This window comes from Lissotriton helveticus, chromosome 3_2 (genome assembly GCF_964261635.1).
Source record: "Lissotriton helveticus chromosome 3_2, aLisHel1.1, whole genome shotgun sequence".
NCBI lineage: Eukaryota > Metazoa > Chordata > Amphibia > Caudata > Salamandridae > Lissotriton > Lissotriton helveticus.
The window spans coordinates 389,384,221-389,403,340 of NC_136062.1; the positions used below are offsets into that span (position 1 = coordinate 389,384,221).

The 19,120-nt window shown below is 44.9% G+C and overlaps 1 protein-coding gene across 3 annotated transcripts in view; it reads left to right on the forward strand.

The window, feature by feature from the left end:
• The window catches only part of CTTN (cortactin), a 277,969-nt gene that overhangs the window by 144,075 nt on the left and 114,774 nt on the right, over window positions 1-19,120 (forward strand). Inside the window, exons 6-10 of one of the 3 annotated variants that reach the window (XM_078684298.1) lie at window positions 262-316; window positions 2,104-2,214; window positions 3,337-3,447; window positions 5,281-5,391; window positions 16,631-16,741. In XM_078684298.1, coding sequence (XP_078540424.1) covers window positions 262-316; window positions 2,104-2,214; window positions 3,337-3,447; window positions 5,281-5,391; window positions 16,631-16,741 — 499 coding nt within the window. The remainder of the gene's footprint in view (window positions 1-261; window positions 317-2,103; window positions 2,215-3,336; window positions 3,448-5,280; window positions 5,392-16,630; window positions 16,742-19,120) is intronic. The other 2 variants (XM_078684300.1, XM_078684299.1) reach the window with 2 other exon arrangements.

Here is a 19,120-nt window from a genome sequence, read left to right on the forward strand (position 1 = left end):
ATATATATATATATATATATATATATATTATATCTCATGGCGTTCTGCTGACCCCAGCAGGCCACCATCCCTGTGACGGCTACAACTCCTAATGGGTTGCAAATTGTGAACTACGTCATTAATTTTATGAGCCAGAATTTTTCTCTAAAGGTGTTTGAGTCACAGCCCCCGTTTTTGCAAATCGCAAGCTTTGTAACTGCAAATTACCTTTTATACAAAGCCCTAAATCACTTGAGTTAATAATTTTTGTTTGTTTTATAGTCTGCAGTTGGCTTTGAATATCAAGGCAAGACAGAAAAGCACGCGTCACAAAAAGGTAATGCAAGTACTACCAATCTGCTACACAAACTGCATGTCCATTACTAAGCATGCTAAGATGATATTGTGACAGAATAAGGAGCGAGTCCTAAGTGGAGTTTGTTGTACAGATCAGTGAATGGGCATTCAAATGCGCAGGGTGATTTAGAAAATGCACACTGTATTTGAGATTGGAAGCAATATTCATCCTTGCTCTCCACATCCCCCCATATCTGAGGACAGTGTTTTGTGTTGTGTATTGGTTTGTATTATTTTATTGTCCCTTCAGTAATATTTGCTCTTAAGTTTACAACGGGCAGTGTGAACCGGTGCCCTGTGCTCGATTCGATCAGTGCAGCCACTTACTCTGAGCGTTGTGCTAGACGACCATGTACTTGGGCACTGTTGGCTCGTTAACAAAAGCTGGTCATTCAGTTGTGAAGTGTTAGTCCTACATTTGTAGGTTTTCGACGTTTGAAGCCTACCCAACTCCCGACTGCACATTTACAGGAGTGAAAGCAAGTATTTCTGACTATGAAAAATGTAACTAGTGTTTATTTCCACACCCAACACCTGACTTAAGAGTCTTATTTTCTATTTCTCTTGACATCAGTATTTTTACAAGGTTTATTGGTTTGGAAAACTATCTGGAAATTGTTGTTTATTATCCTCCATTTTCACATTTTAGGTGTCCACCAGCTTTCTCTAGTAAACCCAACCCGAAACGGCCACCAACTTTGTGTACAGGATTTCTTTTGATCTTGGATGCATGCAGGTTGCCTCCAATAGCGTTGGCAGTATATGACACTTAACATATTTAGTCAGCCCTCAAATCAGTGATCATGGGCATGCATCTGCCCCTTTTAAGTCCCTTTAGGATTAAAGGTCTGCCTTGAAATAGTACAGCAGATAAAAGCCTAATGGTACTAGAGGTTGGAGATCCATTCCGTGGGATGTAGAAAGGACCTTGGTAAACATTATTTTACAAACTGGGGGCGCTTTCAGCTTCCTGAAAGTGTGAACCTTGGGTACTCAAAGGAAGCAAGCCAGTCAACATTGCAGCATCATGGCTACAGTGGGCATCTTCTTCTGGCTACACAATGAAAGAAGTCACTTTGCCCTGTAGATTTGTTTGTAGGGTTGTAACGTTGAGAGAATATCAGCCTTGGTTTGATTGTAACGTAACGTAACCCGGTACTAAATAGCATCCCATAAGTGTTCGGGCAGAGTGATGTGTACGGGTAATATTTAGTGTAGCGAGGAGCAGCTCCTACTCCGACTCCAGTGTGCTGCAACACAAACTATCAAGTGTTCAAAAATATTTACCTTTTATCCAACTGACGTTTTTTGGGTATGTTGGTGCTTATTTAGTGTGAAATGCCTGGTGTAATTTAATATATATGGTTCCACCCTCTGTAGGTGCTTTGTCTCTGTATGGCACCATATTTGTGTTACATGTGGTCAGCCTCTTAAGGTCCTTCATAGTTTACTAGATCTACACTGATCTTTCTTTTTATGCACTCAGCCTCTTTGTTGTTTTTCTTACTTCTTTGTGATTCTTTGTGGAGTACTATTTCATGTGAGTGTACCTTCTTTTAGATCTGCCTAGTTTCTTTATCTCCTGTTTTGATGATGTTTTCGTTACATGTGGCTGCAGTATGTCCCGGTTCTTCCTGTTGGTTTGTCTACTTTCTGGCCTCCCGAAGCGAACATAGAACCTGGTCCTAGAGATTGACGTGTGCTTATTATGTGTGTTGGACACGAAATTGTCTCTTGCATTACTCTTTACGTTCTTGACCCCAATAGACTATTCAAGTGGCTTTGGTGGAAAGTATGGTGTACAAGCTGATCGGGTGGATAAAAGTGCCCTGGGATTTGACTACCAGGGGAAAACTGAGAAGCATGAATCACAAAAAGGTTGGTAAGAAGTAAACTGTAGGTTAGTTACTGTTACTTGGACGACTTTTGCAATCAGAGCTTTAGGTCACTACATAAAAGATGTTGTACTGCATGTTCAGGCAAACATTTGAAACAGTGAGGTACATACGTTTTACATTTTAGTTATGACTTTAAGTAAAACCTGTACCAAGAGTTTCATGTTTCTATATAATTTTTGGATCTTCTTGGTGTGAATTGTGCTTGCTTATGAGTATTATTGACTGTCAAAACCCATTTCCAATGAATGATTGTCTAACAGTGGCCCACTTTTTAGCGCATCAGTTGTGGTGACCAGGCTGTTGTATAAGTTTGGTAGCGACTTCAAGGGTTGAATGCATTTATTATGAGGTGGCCATACCAGGAGTCCAGTTATATTTTAAATAAAATGTAGTAAACAATTTTTAAATAGTATGCAATTACAACTCAAGTGTGCTTATATATACAGGATGAATGTTACTTTCAATTTAATGTATTTTGCTTTAGGTCATATATTGTTGTTCAAATTCTGCCAGTGAAATATGTTTGCATGAATTTGACTTTTGCATATTAATTAATATTTCCAGAGAATACTTTTAATTTGCCCAATCATTGCTGCATGAAATCACCGGGGCTGGGCTTTCTCATTTCTCATCTCATCAATAAATGTCTGGTTACTATTTTTGTAAAATTTTGCTTCATAAATCTTAATCTTCGCTTATTTTCAATTTCCAAGAAAATGCTGCTGGCCTCTAAACATGTACCTAGGTATAGTGTGATAAATTGGGTGAAATAGTGATTCATTCATGTGAAGTGATCACTTCACATGAATGAGTGGGTGCTTGCAGCGGTTTAATACTCGTTAGACGTGCCATGGAATGCTCCAGAGCAAAGAACTAACAATGTCCTACATTGACCTAGAACTACTCACCTGCTATGTTTTTCAGTTCGTTTTATGTAAATTTATCTTGTGGGTATCCTGAAAACCTGACGTAGATCCAGGCCTCCTGGACCGATGTTGGATACCTGATGCAAACATTTACCTAATACTACTTAAATGCTATGTGTGCTAAGAAGAGGCACTCTTTTCTTGAATTTAAGTCTTTGCTCTCTTGCATCATGTAGACTACTCAAGCGGTTTTGGCGGTAAATACGGTGTGCAGTCTGATCGGGTAGACAAGAGTGCACTAGGCTTCGATTACCAGACTAAACTTGAGAAGCACGAGTCACAAAAAGGTCAGTATGTCATGTGTTGGTAGGTTTGGTTCTTCTGCCTTTTGGATATCTTGCATATGTGTAACCACAAACTCTTCACCTATGGACCGAAATGAATTTTGTTATGGGTAGAACCATTTCATTTTATTTAATATTGGGTTCCAAATAAGGTTATAGCCCCAGATCTCTATCTACACAGAAGCTAGCCAGATGTGCCTGGCTGATCTCCCAAGGCCATCATTATTTTACCTGCCGCTACATCTAAGCATCGACTACACTTCATGTAAAAGCATTTGGGCTAAGATAGCCCACCAAAGATTCATGCAATAGATCTTTCTCTGCTAATACTATTGATCAATCTTACCCTGACTGTAAAAAAATTGGTGGGGGATGAGATCATGGATAAATTGAAGTGGGATTCAGAATAGAAGAATGGCCAATGATTTTTTAATTGTGAAATGACAGACACATTTACAATGGGTTGTGCTCACAGCATGGTCATTGCTCAACTTTTTAATAACGCTGCTGGAGGCTGAGGATAATAGAAAGGGATGTCTTGGCTGAAGTGGCGAGTATGTCAGTCTGTTGAACCGAAGTGTGCCTTCATTTTCCATTCTCTATAATCTTCACGTATTATTAAATCCATTTAAAGTGCACATTTGTGTGACCTCTCTATGCTGGTGGTTAACGATAAGCTGTCTGGGGTCACACAAGGCTCAGGTTTGGGCACACAGGTGTCTGCTTCTAGAAGAGTGTCTTGAGGGTAGTCGAAGGGTTGAGTTTTGTCGAGTGGATTAAGTTGTAAGGGGTGATCATTGTGGTATTGTGCATGGTCATTACGTGATTGTGTGTTGTGCATATGATGGGGGTCTCGTTGCCATGTCCAATACTGGGTGGATCGGTCGCTAGGACATGCCTACTAAGCCTTAATTTCTAAGGCCGTCATTACAAGTGATCCTTGTAGGAACAACAGTTTGCATGTTGCTCGAAATTACGAGCTGAGTGATATCACACCCTTGCAGTATCCTCTAAAGATTCTATCAAGTCAAACCTGCCAAACACTTATCGTGGGAAAAAGGCCCATAAGAAAGGCAAACCACGTAGAATTAGGTGTGTTAAATGCAGATTCTGTATCTTATGCCTGATTTGAAAGTTAAAAACACAGAGGAGGAGGTATTTACCACACGTGGTAAGTACCTCTCCCTGTGATAATGGTGTTGACCATGTGTGGTAAATATCTCACCCTATTCTGCCTAACTTCTAACGAGGGCCTAAGAAGTAGTTGTCTGACATGGCGATTGTCCAGCACGTCTTTTAGAATAACTGCTCTTGAATGGAGCAGTGTGCCCATTGTCTGATAGTAAAGTGATCTGTGTATGTGCGTGTAGGTGCGAGCTAGTTTGTGATGTTGTGGTATTGACATGGGCCTACAAATGTGGACATTGGTGCTGTGTTTCGAAGTAGGGTAGCAACATTGCTGCGGGTGATGTATGAACGTACGCCTTCCTTGTTTGTGGCTCTTTTGCATCGCTGTGTCGTCATGATTGTGGGTCTAGTTGAGCATGGATAACTTCCCGCTGGTATTGTCTTAGCTCGAGGTTGACTATTTTGCATGAAGTATCACTGACCTTGGAGGAATTCGCATCACTTGTTAGTTGCCTTCTGTCTACATCTCTTACGCCCTACCCTGGATGCCGGTTTGAATGATTCTTGTTAAGTCTGAAAGAAGCAGTGAACCCATTAGTTCCTCTCCGCATTCTTTTGAATTACGAATGCGCGAGTTATCATTCATCTATATTGACCCTGGTTAAATTTAGACCATTTGTACAACTTAACCAATTGTTTCATTTTCAGATTATTCTAAAGGCTTTGGGGGCAAGTATGGTGTTGACAAGGACAACGTGGACAAAAGTGCTGTTGGCTTTGAATATCAAAGCAAAACCGAGAAGCACGAGTCTCAGAAAGGTCTGGTACCCTTGATTTCTTGTATTTGTAATCATTGTTCCCTATTTTGTTTCCGAGTAACTAATTTTAAACTTCACATCAAAGGCTAATCTGCTATAATCGTGGACAACTACTTCACATGCTTGTGTGTTCGTCGCTTTGAACGGGAGATGTTTACCCCCTTATAAAAGCGTCTACACATTTCATAATTTGATAACGTTGTATTACTTATATACTGGCTTTTCCTTTGAAGGTTCAACACTGATGCACCATTGGTGTTTAGAACAGCACCAGGTCTTACTACGGTTACCTCTATATGTTAGTCTTTGCTGCAGGTTGGGTATATGACAGCTTGCTTATTTATTTATTTTATATATATATATATATATATATATATATATATATATTTTTTTTTTTTCCTTTTTTGGGGCCAATCTGAATGGGATACCCATCTAATTGGGACGCCTATCCGAAGGGAACGGGCATCATTTGCATTACATCTGCGATGTGCATTATCCTATCTAAGACAGGTGTTGGCTGGACGAAGTGGTCTGATAAATCAAAAGGCTCAGGTTATTTAACCTCAATGTGCCATATCCACACCCACAGAGACAAAACTCCACCAGCTGTACTGTATCCTCTGGTCTTTCCTGTACTTTTTCTGAAAAATCAGAGCACCCTACGTTCTACAATAGCAATGGACTGTGCGTTTCAGACCGGCAGCAGAAATTCCTTTTATTAAATTCATTAAATGTATGTATGTAGCGCACCAAACTTCACAGCATCTGTGCTACGCAGTGACCACAGAAAGTAGTAAACCAACAGTGACCAAGGAAGGACCGGCCTACCTCAACAATCAATAGAATTTCCAGCAACCTACCAAGAAACTCCGCTCCAAGTCTCTCTCCATAGCAGCGACCCGACGTATCTAACGGACAAACAGCAGAGGCCTCACCTTCTCCCACCTACCTGCAAAGGCCTGGATCAACCTCCCCCTGCACCTCAGTGCCTTACCATAGCTCCAGCAGTTCAGGAAGGACCTCAAGACCTGGACCACCCCTTCCCCTCCCTCCCCCTGCACCTCCGTGCCTTACCATTGCTCCAGCATTTCAGGAAGGACCTCAAGAACTGGATGCTCTGTCAATAGGTACAGGCAGCATGATCCCACAGCACCTCGAGACCCTCGGAGGTGTAGCAGCCGTGCTTTACAAACCCTGATTGTTTGAGTTCAAAGAAATCCTATTACCCTGTAAAGGAGTATAGAAATAGGAATATTGTTAGCCTAGAAAGTTTCTCGTCTTTGAGTGCTGCACTATAAAAGGCTCGCTTTAGAGTTTGACTTCTTGACTCTTGTGGATTTGAAACTGACCGGTTGTTTGTCTATATAAGTAGTCTTTGAACTGAGGCGTGTGTCCCCCCCTCGTGGCCTTTATGGACTCAGGGGGTGGGAGGCACCAGGCTCTGCCCAAAAGAAGCATTTATTATGTACTTGTGGAATAAAGGCAGAACTCCTTCTGAAAATAGAGATGTGATTTTAATGATGGCGTAGAGTGGCAGTGAACCACTGTGTAAGGGGCAGTTGTAGTGGGTATCAAAGTGGGTTGGGGAGCGGGTCCATATATCCCACAAAGTCACTGTCCATTATTTCCGATAAATAATCACACTGTGGATGCTGTTCTTCTAGGGAGACCTGGCCTTCAGTACAGTGTTCAATGAATTAGGTGGAGCAAATCATGTGTTTGTATGGATTATGAAAAGGAATATATATCCTATCTATCTATCTATCTATCGCATTGAAGTGACTTATGCAGGCAGCATGCTGCTCCGGACCCAAGGTTAGTGGTTAGTCCAGTGTTGTTGGTTACTGTTCCTTATTGGGAGAAAACTAGGTATTCATAGCAAAACATCCCATTCAGGCATTCCAGCTACTTTATGGTGATCTTAATTAATAGGGGTTAGCTGGGATCATTAGTGGGGGTGTGAGCTCATGCACTTGGTTGGTGGAATAAATAGATGAGTTAGAGGACATTAGGTAGTGTTAGTTTGCATTGGTATGAGCTTTAGAGAAAGGAGGAGAGATTGTGATATTGAAAATGAGTTGTGGCCATTTTGCCAAAATTCCGTAATAGGGAATAAGGCAAACCTACATGCGTCAGAGTAGGTTACACTCCGAGAAGAAGTATGCAGAGGATGGAAGGGAAGGAGAGGGACATTTGTCAGAGAGGAAAGATAAATACATAAAATAAAAGGAGCAGTGACCATCTGATGTTTTGATTAAAGATTAGTTTTTATATGACGAATTTAGTGACTGTAGAGAATGACAAAACATACAGTTTTAGGATGCTAGAGCATAGACATTATTCACTTGTGAAGATTGTGCTTTAGTAGGTATTTTTTTTTTTTTTTTTTTTTTTTTAAAAACCTTTATTGTGCATTTACGGTTTACAGCTACGGGCCCACAACCAATCTGGCCGGCCTCGAAAAGCAAAGCATTGTACGTAAAACAACCATAAGAAGCTCAGCAGACCCCGAAAACAGAAATAGCAATATTCGAAATCTCACGTAAGGGGGAAGCGACCACTGAGCGCAGGAGGAAATAAGGTTCATTTTCTAAATAATAAGATAAGAAGGATCAGAGACCATGCAGTCCATCAGAAAGAAAAACACTGAGTGGGCAATGCACACAGCAGGATGTTAACAGAGCAAAGGAGTCACAATCGGGATGGCGACCCAACATTATACTGGTCAGGAGGAAAGAACGTACACTCAAAGGTCGTACCCAGCATTACCCACCACACACACGTAAAACCACCGCAAGAATGAGAATGCGGACACCTAAAAGATAAACAGCAAGTGGCATAACACCCAGTCTCTATACTGACCCAAGATAAGGAAGAAAAAGGAAGAAGAGCAGAAAAAAGGAGAAAGAAAAAAAAGGCCCATAGAAACCGAAACTGACAAAAACAAAACCCCTCCCCCCAACCCCCCACCCTGCACGCATGTAGAGGCTACGGCCTACCCCCCCCGACAGTGTGCCTGTCGCCCAAAAAACAAGTACCCGAAATTTAGAAAGAGAGAAGAAAAGAGAAGAAAGGAAAAAAGAATATATATAATCAAACTGGAGGAGGGCAAATCACACACACGCAGGCTCCCGGTCTCCCCGGCCATGCATATATCGTCTACCCCAAAAGCCACAATAAACAACAATAATTGAATAACATGGTAAGAAATGGGGAGAATCATCATGAACAGCTCCAAAAAGTATGAAACAGGAACGCGCAAAACCGCTCCTCCGCCAGCCAAACCCAAGTCAATTGAGAAAGAAATTCCCCTAGCCCTGGCCCGATCTTATAAGCTCCTCGAGGTTCGCCCGCCGAATAAATCCCATCCCAGACAATCTAGGAGAGCAGAATGTCCACACTTGATAAAAGAGCAACATGGAAACATAAAATGAACAAAGCCGATCAACCACAGAGTCATCTTCACTTATAGCCCTCTCCCCCAGGTCCGTCTCAGAACCCGCAGTCCACAGCAAGCATACAAGGGCGAGGAAGAAGGAAGCAGCCATAGGAATCAACAATGGCGGAAACAATGTCTGAGTCAATAATGGCAGTACGATAGGCGAGTCCACTATCCTCTGCCGGGAAAGGAGTCTTTCAGGATTGTAGAGGTGGACATACATCCGTTCACGAGCACCAACAAAGTCTTGGGTCCTCCGATCTCCATCACACCCATGCGCAGGCATAGTACTCCCCTCAAAAACAATAACGGGCCGTCCCTCACGGACCGGAGCGCCATCCGACCAGAATCGCCCCGGTATGGGCGTAATATCGTCAAGCATCCTCCCCAAAGCCTGGGAACCAACCTGCAGATCGAATTGTAAGTCGTGGAGAGCAGCCAGAAGATCAATGCGAGAGAACACGGGCTGTGGTTCCCTCCGCATAGCATCACTCGGCAGCTCGCAGTCCCAAACCCAGTGTGATTCAAGTGGCAGGGTAATGTGCTGCAGACCGTTCCGGCCGCCATTAGACCGATCCATCTTGTGGGGAGAGTGGAGGCAGGACAAAGACGGGTACGGCTCGGATACACAATAATCCGACACCCGGGGGGTCGCGAAACTCACATCCAGGGAGCGGTACACAGTGACGGCAGTCTCCACTCCGAATCAGCGCCAGCGGCAAAATCGGGAGGGCCCCAGAAACACCGGGCAGAATCGAAGGCAGAGCGGAGACAACGTACCCACAGCGCTCCACAAGCGAATGGTAGTCCTGACGAGCTCCCACCTCGAGGAAGCAGTCCGGTAGCTTCTTTCTTGAAAACCAGAGCTCATGCCAGAAGTCTGCCCCCTCAGTAATCACAGCGTCCGGCGGACCGACTCCGCCGAGGCTCGGCCGGCCGTTGTTGACACGCTAACACCCGGCCATATTGCTCGGCCGAGGTCGCGGTTGCAGGATCGCTGGGGCCGCAAAACAGTCTTACGGATATCTCCGGGTAGAAGGCCGGCAGAGGCTGCGGGATCGCGCGTGCGAGGTCAGCGCAAATTCACCGTCACCCCGCTACCGTGCAATATCAGGATCATGAGCAGGATGTCTGTGCGGGGTGCGGAGGCTCGAGGAGCCGGGAGCCTACACTTCCAGTCCGGTCGCCATCTTGGCTCCTCCCCTAGTAGGTATTTTTGATAGCCTCTAGAATCTGGTAAACCATCTGTCTGCTGCTATGCTGAAAAATAATGACTGGATGCATATGTCAAAAAATATCAAGAGCTTTGTTTAGGCTGCAGTCAGAGCAAGCAATAACTACAAGATCATAGCAGTGTAAGAAAATACATGAGAAATAATATACACATTGACAAACAGATTTTGCAAATGCTGGAGGGAATTGTTTTCTGGTGTTCATCCTCCGGTTTAGCTCGCAGTATTAATCACAAAGCAGTGTGGGATCCATTTGAATGCCTCTGCTATGCTATGACAAAAGATGGAATGTGAAAACAGCTTACCAGACAGTGGAACTGGATGTTCGAGGCATATGAGCTGCAGACTGTACACTTTGGAATAGAGCGCCATCTGGTGTTGGGCTCGGATGTCTGCATGTTTTTGCCTTCGAAGAAGTCTTTGTTAGTCACGAGTTGGGTGACTCCTCCTTCGGTTGACAATGCGCATGGGCATCGACTCGATCCTTAGATTGTTTTTTTCTGCCATCAGGTTCGGTTGTGACTTGCTGCGGGTCGGTGTCGTTATTGAACCCACTTTCGGCGTGTAATCACTGCAGACCCGACGGTATTGTCTCGATCGCGTACCCTCCGCGCATTCTCGACGACAACTATTGAAAAAACGTCCAAAGCTTGCGAACTTCGACACGGGTCTCTGGGCCTACCTGCGCCAGCATCGACGGACATCGATGGAACGGACTCCTTTCACGAAATGTACCCAGTGTGGTGCTAAATTCCCGCACTCAGACCTCCACTCCGTATGTAATCTGTGTCTCTCCCCAGAACATCGAGAGGACAACTGTGAGGCTTGTCTATCCTTCAAGCTGAAGAAAACTATACAGGATCGTCTAGCTTGGCGCCATGGCTCCATGCCGAACATCTTCCATCCAGGCCCGACAGTCTCCCGGACCCAGAACAGGAATAACTGGTCTCGCTTTCCGAAGCAGATGCCTCTGATATCGAAGATGCAATCACCCCAGCTCAGCGGACCGTGAGTACGGAGACCCCTGCCCCGCCCAAGCCCATACCAAAGGCTCCGGTGACACTTTCGCCTCCGGGCCTAGATCCACTCCGAACAAAAGCTGCTTGTGCCCCACCTCCGGGCCCGGCCCCGAAACAAAAGGACAAGCCTTCCGACTCAAGCCAACCACCCGTCCCCAAAAAACACCTCCGGCAGCAAAAACATAGTCTACCGAGATGCCGCGTGTGAGAAGTTGGCCTGATATATGATGCTCACTAGTTCTAGTGATCACCTTGTATCATGCCAAGCAACCCTTATGGTGCAGGTTGTAAAGTCAACCTTATAGACAAGCTATCCTAGGGGTAGCATGGACTAAGCAGTCTTAGGCTAAACTCTGTAAAGGCATGTGAAGCAAGCTGTTTTACCATACACAATCCCTTGAATACCAAATGAAAGGACACCACAAAGATATATATTGAAAATATATATATATTTATTACTACAAATATCCCTGATACTCTTTATGAGCACAGAAGCAAATGCGTTAAAACAAAACACAGTTTAAATACACAAAAGTTGCACAATATGGATGAGCCCTAGGGGCCACCTAAACCATATACTAAAATAGTGGTATAAGAACCACTATGGGGAAAGTGTAGAGGCCTAGGGCCTGGGGAATCGCTGGAGCTGTTCGGGACTAGCAGTGAGGAAGTCGGGAAAGGCCTGCAGGACTCGGGAGCAGTGCGGAAAGTGCACGCTTTACCAATGCAATGTCAATGGTGCGTAAAAAGTACAAAGTTAGTTAGAAAGGAACCTTCCGAGTGACCTAGAAAGCTGAAACTTGAGACACAGACACTAGAGGTGTGTACCAGTGTGGGAACACCGGTGGAGCTGAGTTACCTCACCCACAGGAAGCGGGTGCATAGGGTCGAAGTAGTGTCGGGTTTCGTCACGCAGGTCGATGGTGCTTGGAGCTGAAGATGCTGCAGGCGGCTCGTTGTGAAGAGTTCCGGTGGATCCAAGGGTGGATCTGAAGAGGTGAAGACCTGAAAGCAGAGGGGACAATGTTCAAAGTCACTAGCCAGTGACTACCGTGAAACCAGAGTGGTACCAGGCGATGTCGGGTGCAAACAGGCGTCGAGGTGTAGCTTCTCTCTGCAGCCACGTGGACACGAGGGGTCGAGGACGTCCAGGAGTCGGTCACGAGCTGTCCCACGCAGGCTTCTCGCTGTTGGCGGTGTCGGCGACTTGATAGAAGCAAACAGGCCTTGGCTAATGCAAGCCACGCAGGAATCGAAAAAGGCTTGTTACTCAGACCAGCAAGGTCAGCGCAGGTACTCCTTTTTACAGGAGCAAGGGCAAGTCTGGAGCAACCAGACCTGCAGTGAAAGTTGTAGGTTTCGTCGCCAAGATGGCCGCTAGCCATGTGGCAAGTGGCCGGGATGGCGCGTCGAGTGGCACGATGCAAAAGGGCCCCACGCAGAACATGGAGATGCTGGGGGGCTGATCTTTGGTGCAAGGGCTGCTCGAGGTTAGGGCTTCTCAAACCCCAAAGCACAGCGTCGAGGGTGCCTCTGATGCTGCGCAGTCAGCGTTTTGGGGGTCTTTCAAGATGTCCGGTCCCACGTCTCTCGGTGCCTCCACGGGTCCCTTCTTTGCAGGGACTGTGGATCGGGCGGTGAGAAGTCTGGGAGTCTGGGTCTTGTCAGGCTCTGGGCTCGGGCACCGGCGGGAGGCGGCGGCAAAGCAGACGTCGAGTTGCTGGTTGGTGCCTGTGTTCACAGGGTGGTCACTCCTTGGCCACAAGGGAGATTCTCTTCCGTCTTCTGTGCAGCAGAATGTCGAAGTCCAGTCTTCTTTTGTATTTCAAGTTGATTCAGGATGATCTGAAGTCTCAGGACACAGCTCCCACTCTTATTCGAATCTGGGGGGCCGGATCACCTACTAGGTCCCTCCTCTGGGTGGAACCAGGAAGGGGGGTGGTTACACCCCCTTTCCTTTGTCCAGTTTCGCGCCAGGACTGGGGCTGGAAAGCCCCAGCACCGGTTTGAACTGGCCTATGCACAGGGACACCTTGTGTGCCCCAGGCATGTCTGATTTCTATTCAGCCCTGTCCTACCCAATACACAAAATCCTGTCTGGAGTGGTGCTAACACCTCCCCAGGCAGGAAACCCTTTGTCCAAGCTGCCCTCGCTGGAAGGACTCCCAGCAGCAGGAGGTCAGACTTGTGTCTGTGGTGGCAGCATCCATTTTGGGATGCTAAGGCTCTGTTTAACTTTAACCGGGGTTCAGGCTAGGTACATGTCGTGTCCCTCTAGAAGGGTGGAATGCTACCCCCGTCGCCAGAACTGGCGAGGGGGTAGTATTCCAATTCGTATGACACCTTACTCGACATGTTTTGATAAAGCCAAACCTAAGATAGCATTTAACCGCGAGGTTCATAATGCACTTAAGAGTATATGGTATGGCAATATCATGAAACAGCTAAAGGACATGGTTCCGAAAGCTGCAGACAGGCTCAGCTCATGCCAGAGCACCATCTCACATATTTCCAAGCACTCTGCCTCCAGGATTGATGAGGCCTTCCATAGGAGTGACTGATAGGAACATGTGTCCATTTTAGGTTAGGTATAGGCATACTAAACCTAAGTAAGGGGTGGTTACACCGACTTACCCCAGCTGAGTGATCAGCCAGTTGTGTCAAATCTGGAGGCCAGGCCAGGGGTGGCACAATACATGCTGCAGCCCCTGGTAGGCCTTGGAAACACCTATGCCCTGGGTACCTGGGTACACTGTTACAGGGGCCAATTAGGTGAACCAGTTCCAATTGTGTATGTACCTAAGGTACATGGAGTCCATTTTAAGGAGAGAGCAATTAGCCTGGGGCCCTGAATAGCAGGATCCCAGGCCAACTATGTCAAAAACCAGCTAAACACCAGGCAAAAAGTTTGGGGGTAACCATAGTCAGATATCCACCTTCCTACACCGCGCCTCCCTCCGTCGGCACCGAAAAAACATTCGGCACCGAAACCGCCAAAAGACCTCTTGGTACTGAAACAACCGGATAAGACTTCGGCACCGAAGACCTCTGAGCCGAAACCATCGAAGGAAAAGCCTTCCATAACGAAGCCTCCCAAACAGAACCATCCGGAGCCGAAGCAATCTTCACCAAACCTCTCGGAGCCAGGCAAAGCTCCTTAACCAGACACTGTTGCTAAATGGAAGCATCTAGTGGGTTAATATTGTGCGTGCAGTAAATGACGAATCACTTCTGTTTTGCCGTATATCATGTTCTTGTTGTATGGCGTCTAGCCTCTTTAATAACGTTCATACAGTCTGGAGGTAGATTAAGGTAGTCGAACTCTTAAGAATTCCGGTGCCAGATCGCAACGTTGAGCTGAATGAGATCTAGGTGTCTTATCTCTCCATGGTTCTGAGTAAAAAATTTGGGTGAGAGGTGTAGTTTTTCATGTGGTACTACAGATAGTTCCAATAGAGTTGTGAACCATGGTTGCCTTGCCCATATTGGAGCAACTAGGATCATTGTGAGGGAATGTTGTTTGAGTTTTCGAACCACTAACTGAATGAATGGGAGAGGCGGTAAAGCGTAAGCAAATTTGTCTGACCAATTCATCCATATCGCATTGCCTTTGGACAGTGGGTGTGGATACCTGGATGCGAAGTTTGGGCTTTTTGCGTTTTGGTGTGTGGCAAACCGATCTATGTCTGGGTGTCCCCGGAAATGAAGCAATGTCAAAAGCGAAATGTCACCTGCAGAAGTAGTGATTCATGTGTCTAAAACACCATAAAACCAAAAGATAAGCTGAAGTTTTGTGACTCTCAAATTTAAAAACTGTGATTTGAAACTTCACAAAAGCAACAGGTCCTATCCTGGGTATGTAAATACCAAGTGTGACAAACTGTCCCGAAGCCTTAAATGTGGGCTAAGATACTAAATTAAATCGTGGAAATGTTCCAACGCAGTGGTTCTTAACCTGTGGTCTGGGGACCACTGGGGGTCTGCGAAGCCTTCTCAGCGTGTCGGCGACTGCTTAGAACATTAAATGATAATAACAGATTAATAGTGTATGTATAATTAAGCAACAGAATGTACAATTGATAATATTAAAATGTTCTGTAAATCTGAAGGGATTTGCAATTGGAAATTAAGTTGATATCCTTGATTCTTGCAAGCAGAGCAAATGCAACAAACCGAATGTAGTATGGGCAATGCATAGGCTCAATCTAATTTAGAAATATTTCCACCCTTCCTACTAAAATTTAGATATTAAAGTATTTGTTTGTGTATTTAAATATTTCATTATTTCTGTATTTGTTTGATGGTTGTGTCTGTTTTTTTGTGTTTGCTTTGTGGTTTAAATAAATGCTCAAGTCTGGGTCTCTGGATTCCAGTAATGACAGTGCTAGTCCACGGATGCCAATAATGATGGGGTGGGGACCTCCGCTGCCAGTAATGGTCAAGTCTGGGTTCCACAGAAGTCAAAAGAACCGCTATTGTAAAGAAAACACCCTTCATCTGACAAAAAACAAGTACCACATCATATTTCGAGCCACCCCTATCATATAGACCCTCCCAGACAACTAATATGGAGTCCTTGGGAAGCCCTAAAAATATTTGAAATACTTTGACACTGGCCTCTTCTTATGCTCACAACGAGAACCCAGCAGTCAGTTGCTGACAACCGGTTCCAGTGCCTTGAGATATAGCGCTAAGGATCTTTGATTGCAGGTTTCTCGTCTCCAACTTGAGCTGATCTGTAGTGACTACAATGGATGTACCTTCTAGGTAGCGAAGGCGAACAGAGCTGCTCTAGCCCTTGCCTGTCTCTGTAAACTCGGATCACTTTATTTCTGTGCCTGTTGACTCCCACATATCGCCATATGTTGAAGGTCTGTAATACGTGGACCTGACCTCTGCCACGGAGTATTCTGAACTTGACTCTAAGGTAATATGTAGACACTTTGACATAAACGAAAGTGTAGGAGGCAGCGATCCTACCTATACTAGCATATTAAACGTTCCTATATCAAAGGTATATTGTATTTAGCTGAAGTCCTTCCTATAGGTGGTCAAACCCTTTAGATTTGACCTAAGGGTGGACATCACTCACTACAGAATGAGTCTGCATAAAAATTGTTCTTGATAGCTGTGGCGGTGGATTAGAATTCCTTATCAACAAGGTACTTGCGTTCCTTGTTTCAAGTACGGTGTCATGATTTCTTGCAGGTAGGTCTCCTTACTGGATATCTATTTCCTTTTTGAAAACTAAAGTTATCGGAGGCCTGTGACTGTACCTTCATTGTGTAAACTCAACCTCTTGTCGTGAAACGGTCACCGTGACTGTCATCTGCTGCAGTCACTGTGACCTGGTTTCGTGGTGTTGTGTGGTTTCAGTGGTTGTGGGATAAGATGCATGCCCTGTTTCTGTTCCTTTTGCCTTCTTTTCACCTGACCTATGAATATTTTAGATCCAAACATTACACCATTTCACAACAAATATCACAGTCCAAAATGTTGCTTTTTGTTAAACCTTTTTCCATTAATGACTTGTGGATTTTGTGTGTGTAGACTATGTGAAAGGGTTTGGAGGAAAGTTTGGCGTGCAAACAGACCGACAAGACAAGTGTGCCCTTGGATGGGATCATCAAGAGAAAGTGCAGCTGCACGAGTCCCAAAAAGGTATTCTTTATTTCCTACAAATCTAAGTAGCACACATGTAACAAACTAGAATTCATAGGTCAGTTACTGTTTCTTCTATATTGTTGGTTAGTTGAGCTTTTCTCATTTCTACCCATTCTTTTTTCCTGGCTGTTGCTCTCCAATGCATGACCTGTTTTTGTTGCAGTGGTACATTTTAGAAAGTTTACCTTTAAAGTCTGGTGAAACTTGGTTCTGGGAGTGGTGTCTTCTTGAGACTAACCGCTAATACTGTAGAAAGCTGGAGAGTTCGCTTTTCACCGACCTTCTCTTTTGTGCCAGCAGTGAACATGTGTACCCTGGCATCGAGTGTGATACAGCAGAAAGCGGACCTGTACAAACTCGCAGCAGATCTAGTGTTACCATATGTTTTTGACAAAAAACTATTTCAACAACTCGAATTAAAACTTACATTGGGAAATGTGTTTTTATTTTTTACATTTTTTAGCTTATAACACAATCTTTACTTGTTATTGGAGAGGTGCCCGGTCTGCGCGATGTTAGATCTTGGTAATTGTTTAATGATAGTCGGTTAAGCTCATTGAGCATTACAGCCAGGACCTTGCAAAACTCACTAATTGTACCTCTCAAAATGACCACTATCTCAACAGAGCAGGTAACCAACACTACGTAGCTCAGCTTCTGTGTTCACATCACACTGGAGAAAAGAATGACTTGCCCTCAATTGGCCCTGATCCTAGCAGTGGTCCTTTCCTTCCAGAAACAGCCTTCCGGACTATTGGTCAGCTAATTTCCTATCTCATTTTGATGGATTCAATCCTCTGCTCACCAGCATCTGAGATGCACCTTAAACAGCTTAGGTGCATCTTTCACTCAGCAGCCCGCATCACCTAATGTCTTTCTGTATGATAGTAACGCATGCAATCTTCTGATTACTCTACTTGCACTTCCATTGGATTACAATGTTAATCTCCTACAACGTCTATATGGCCGTGCAGTCTGCCTTCTCTTCGTACATGGAGATCAAGATCTCGACCTGTTGTTGAGCTCATAGGACTTGCAGAAAAAAAAGACCAGTTGTGAGGCATGATGCTGCTGCCCGCACGGATGTGGAATCAATGGTAGTCCAGATTTAATATACACCGTTCATTATCCACGTTTGTAAGCAGGTAACACCATTTCTTTAAGCAGCATCTCTTTAGAGTGCAACCACCCATGTTATTGAATTGCTCTGGAAGGGTGGTTCCACCCACCACCCTTGAACCTCTACCCATGTTCCCGCCAGCAGTTCTGCCACAGTGCTTCTCGTCCTCTAAGTGAGTCTCACCCCAGCATAGGCATGCAAATGTGTGTATATATATGTATATGTATATATATATTACCTACTGGCGGTCGCCAGTAGGTATATATAGTTAGAAGTTTCAAAAATCCCATAGAGAAAAAATCCTATGTCTAATAACTTTGGCGTTTGTGGACGGAATTGGCTGAAATTTTCAGGAAAATGGCACATTTTGTTTCTGAGCAGCCCTTGAAAATTTGGGGGGGGTTCGTCAAGGGGGGGCCCGAGAAAAAAGGGGGGTCCCAAAACGTGTTTTTAACATTGAGTTTTCCATAGGGCGGTTGGCCTCACTTTTAGCCCGAACGGCTGAATGGATTTGCACGAAACTTAGAAAAATTGTAGGGACTGGTAGCCCGATGTGCCTTTTGTAGGTTTCAATATATGTGCTCCAGTGGATTTTGAGAAATTAATGTTTAAAAAAAGATATATATCTGTAACAGCGGACCGGGCAGCGGCCCAGGACGCGTACTTTTCGCGCAACGGAGCTTTGTGAAGCGAAGCTGATTGGTTCTCTGGCGTCTGTCAACATTCCAAACAGTCCGTAGCGGCCGCCATCTTGTCTCTCGGTAGGATCGAGAGACAAGAGGAGGCCAAAGCGAAGGGGCAAATGACCATAAGGGGGCATAGTAGATCCTCGCTGACCCCCTAGGTTTGATGTGGAGGTTTTAAAAGGGCCCCGCGGGGCAAAAAAAAAAAATAATAATAATAATCGAACGGCTGAATGGATTTGCACGAAACTTGGTAAAATATTAGGGACTGGTAGCCCGATGTGCCTTTGCTAGGTCTCAATATATGTGCTCCAGTGGATTTTGAGAAATTAACGTTCAAAAAAAGATATATATCTGTAACAGCGCTCCGCTTCGCGTACTTTTCGCGTTACGGAGCTTTGCGAAGCTGATTGGTTCTCCGGCGTCTGTCAACATTCCAAACAGTCCGTAGCGGCCGCCATCTTGTCTCTCGGTAGGATTGAGAGACAAGAGGAGGTCAAAGCGAAGGGGGAAATGACCATAAGGGGGCATAGTAGATCCTTCCTGACCTCTTAGGTTTGATGTACCATTTTG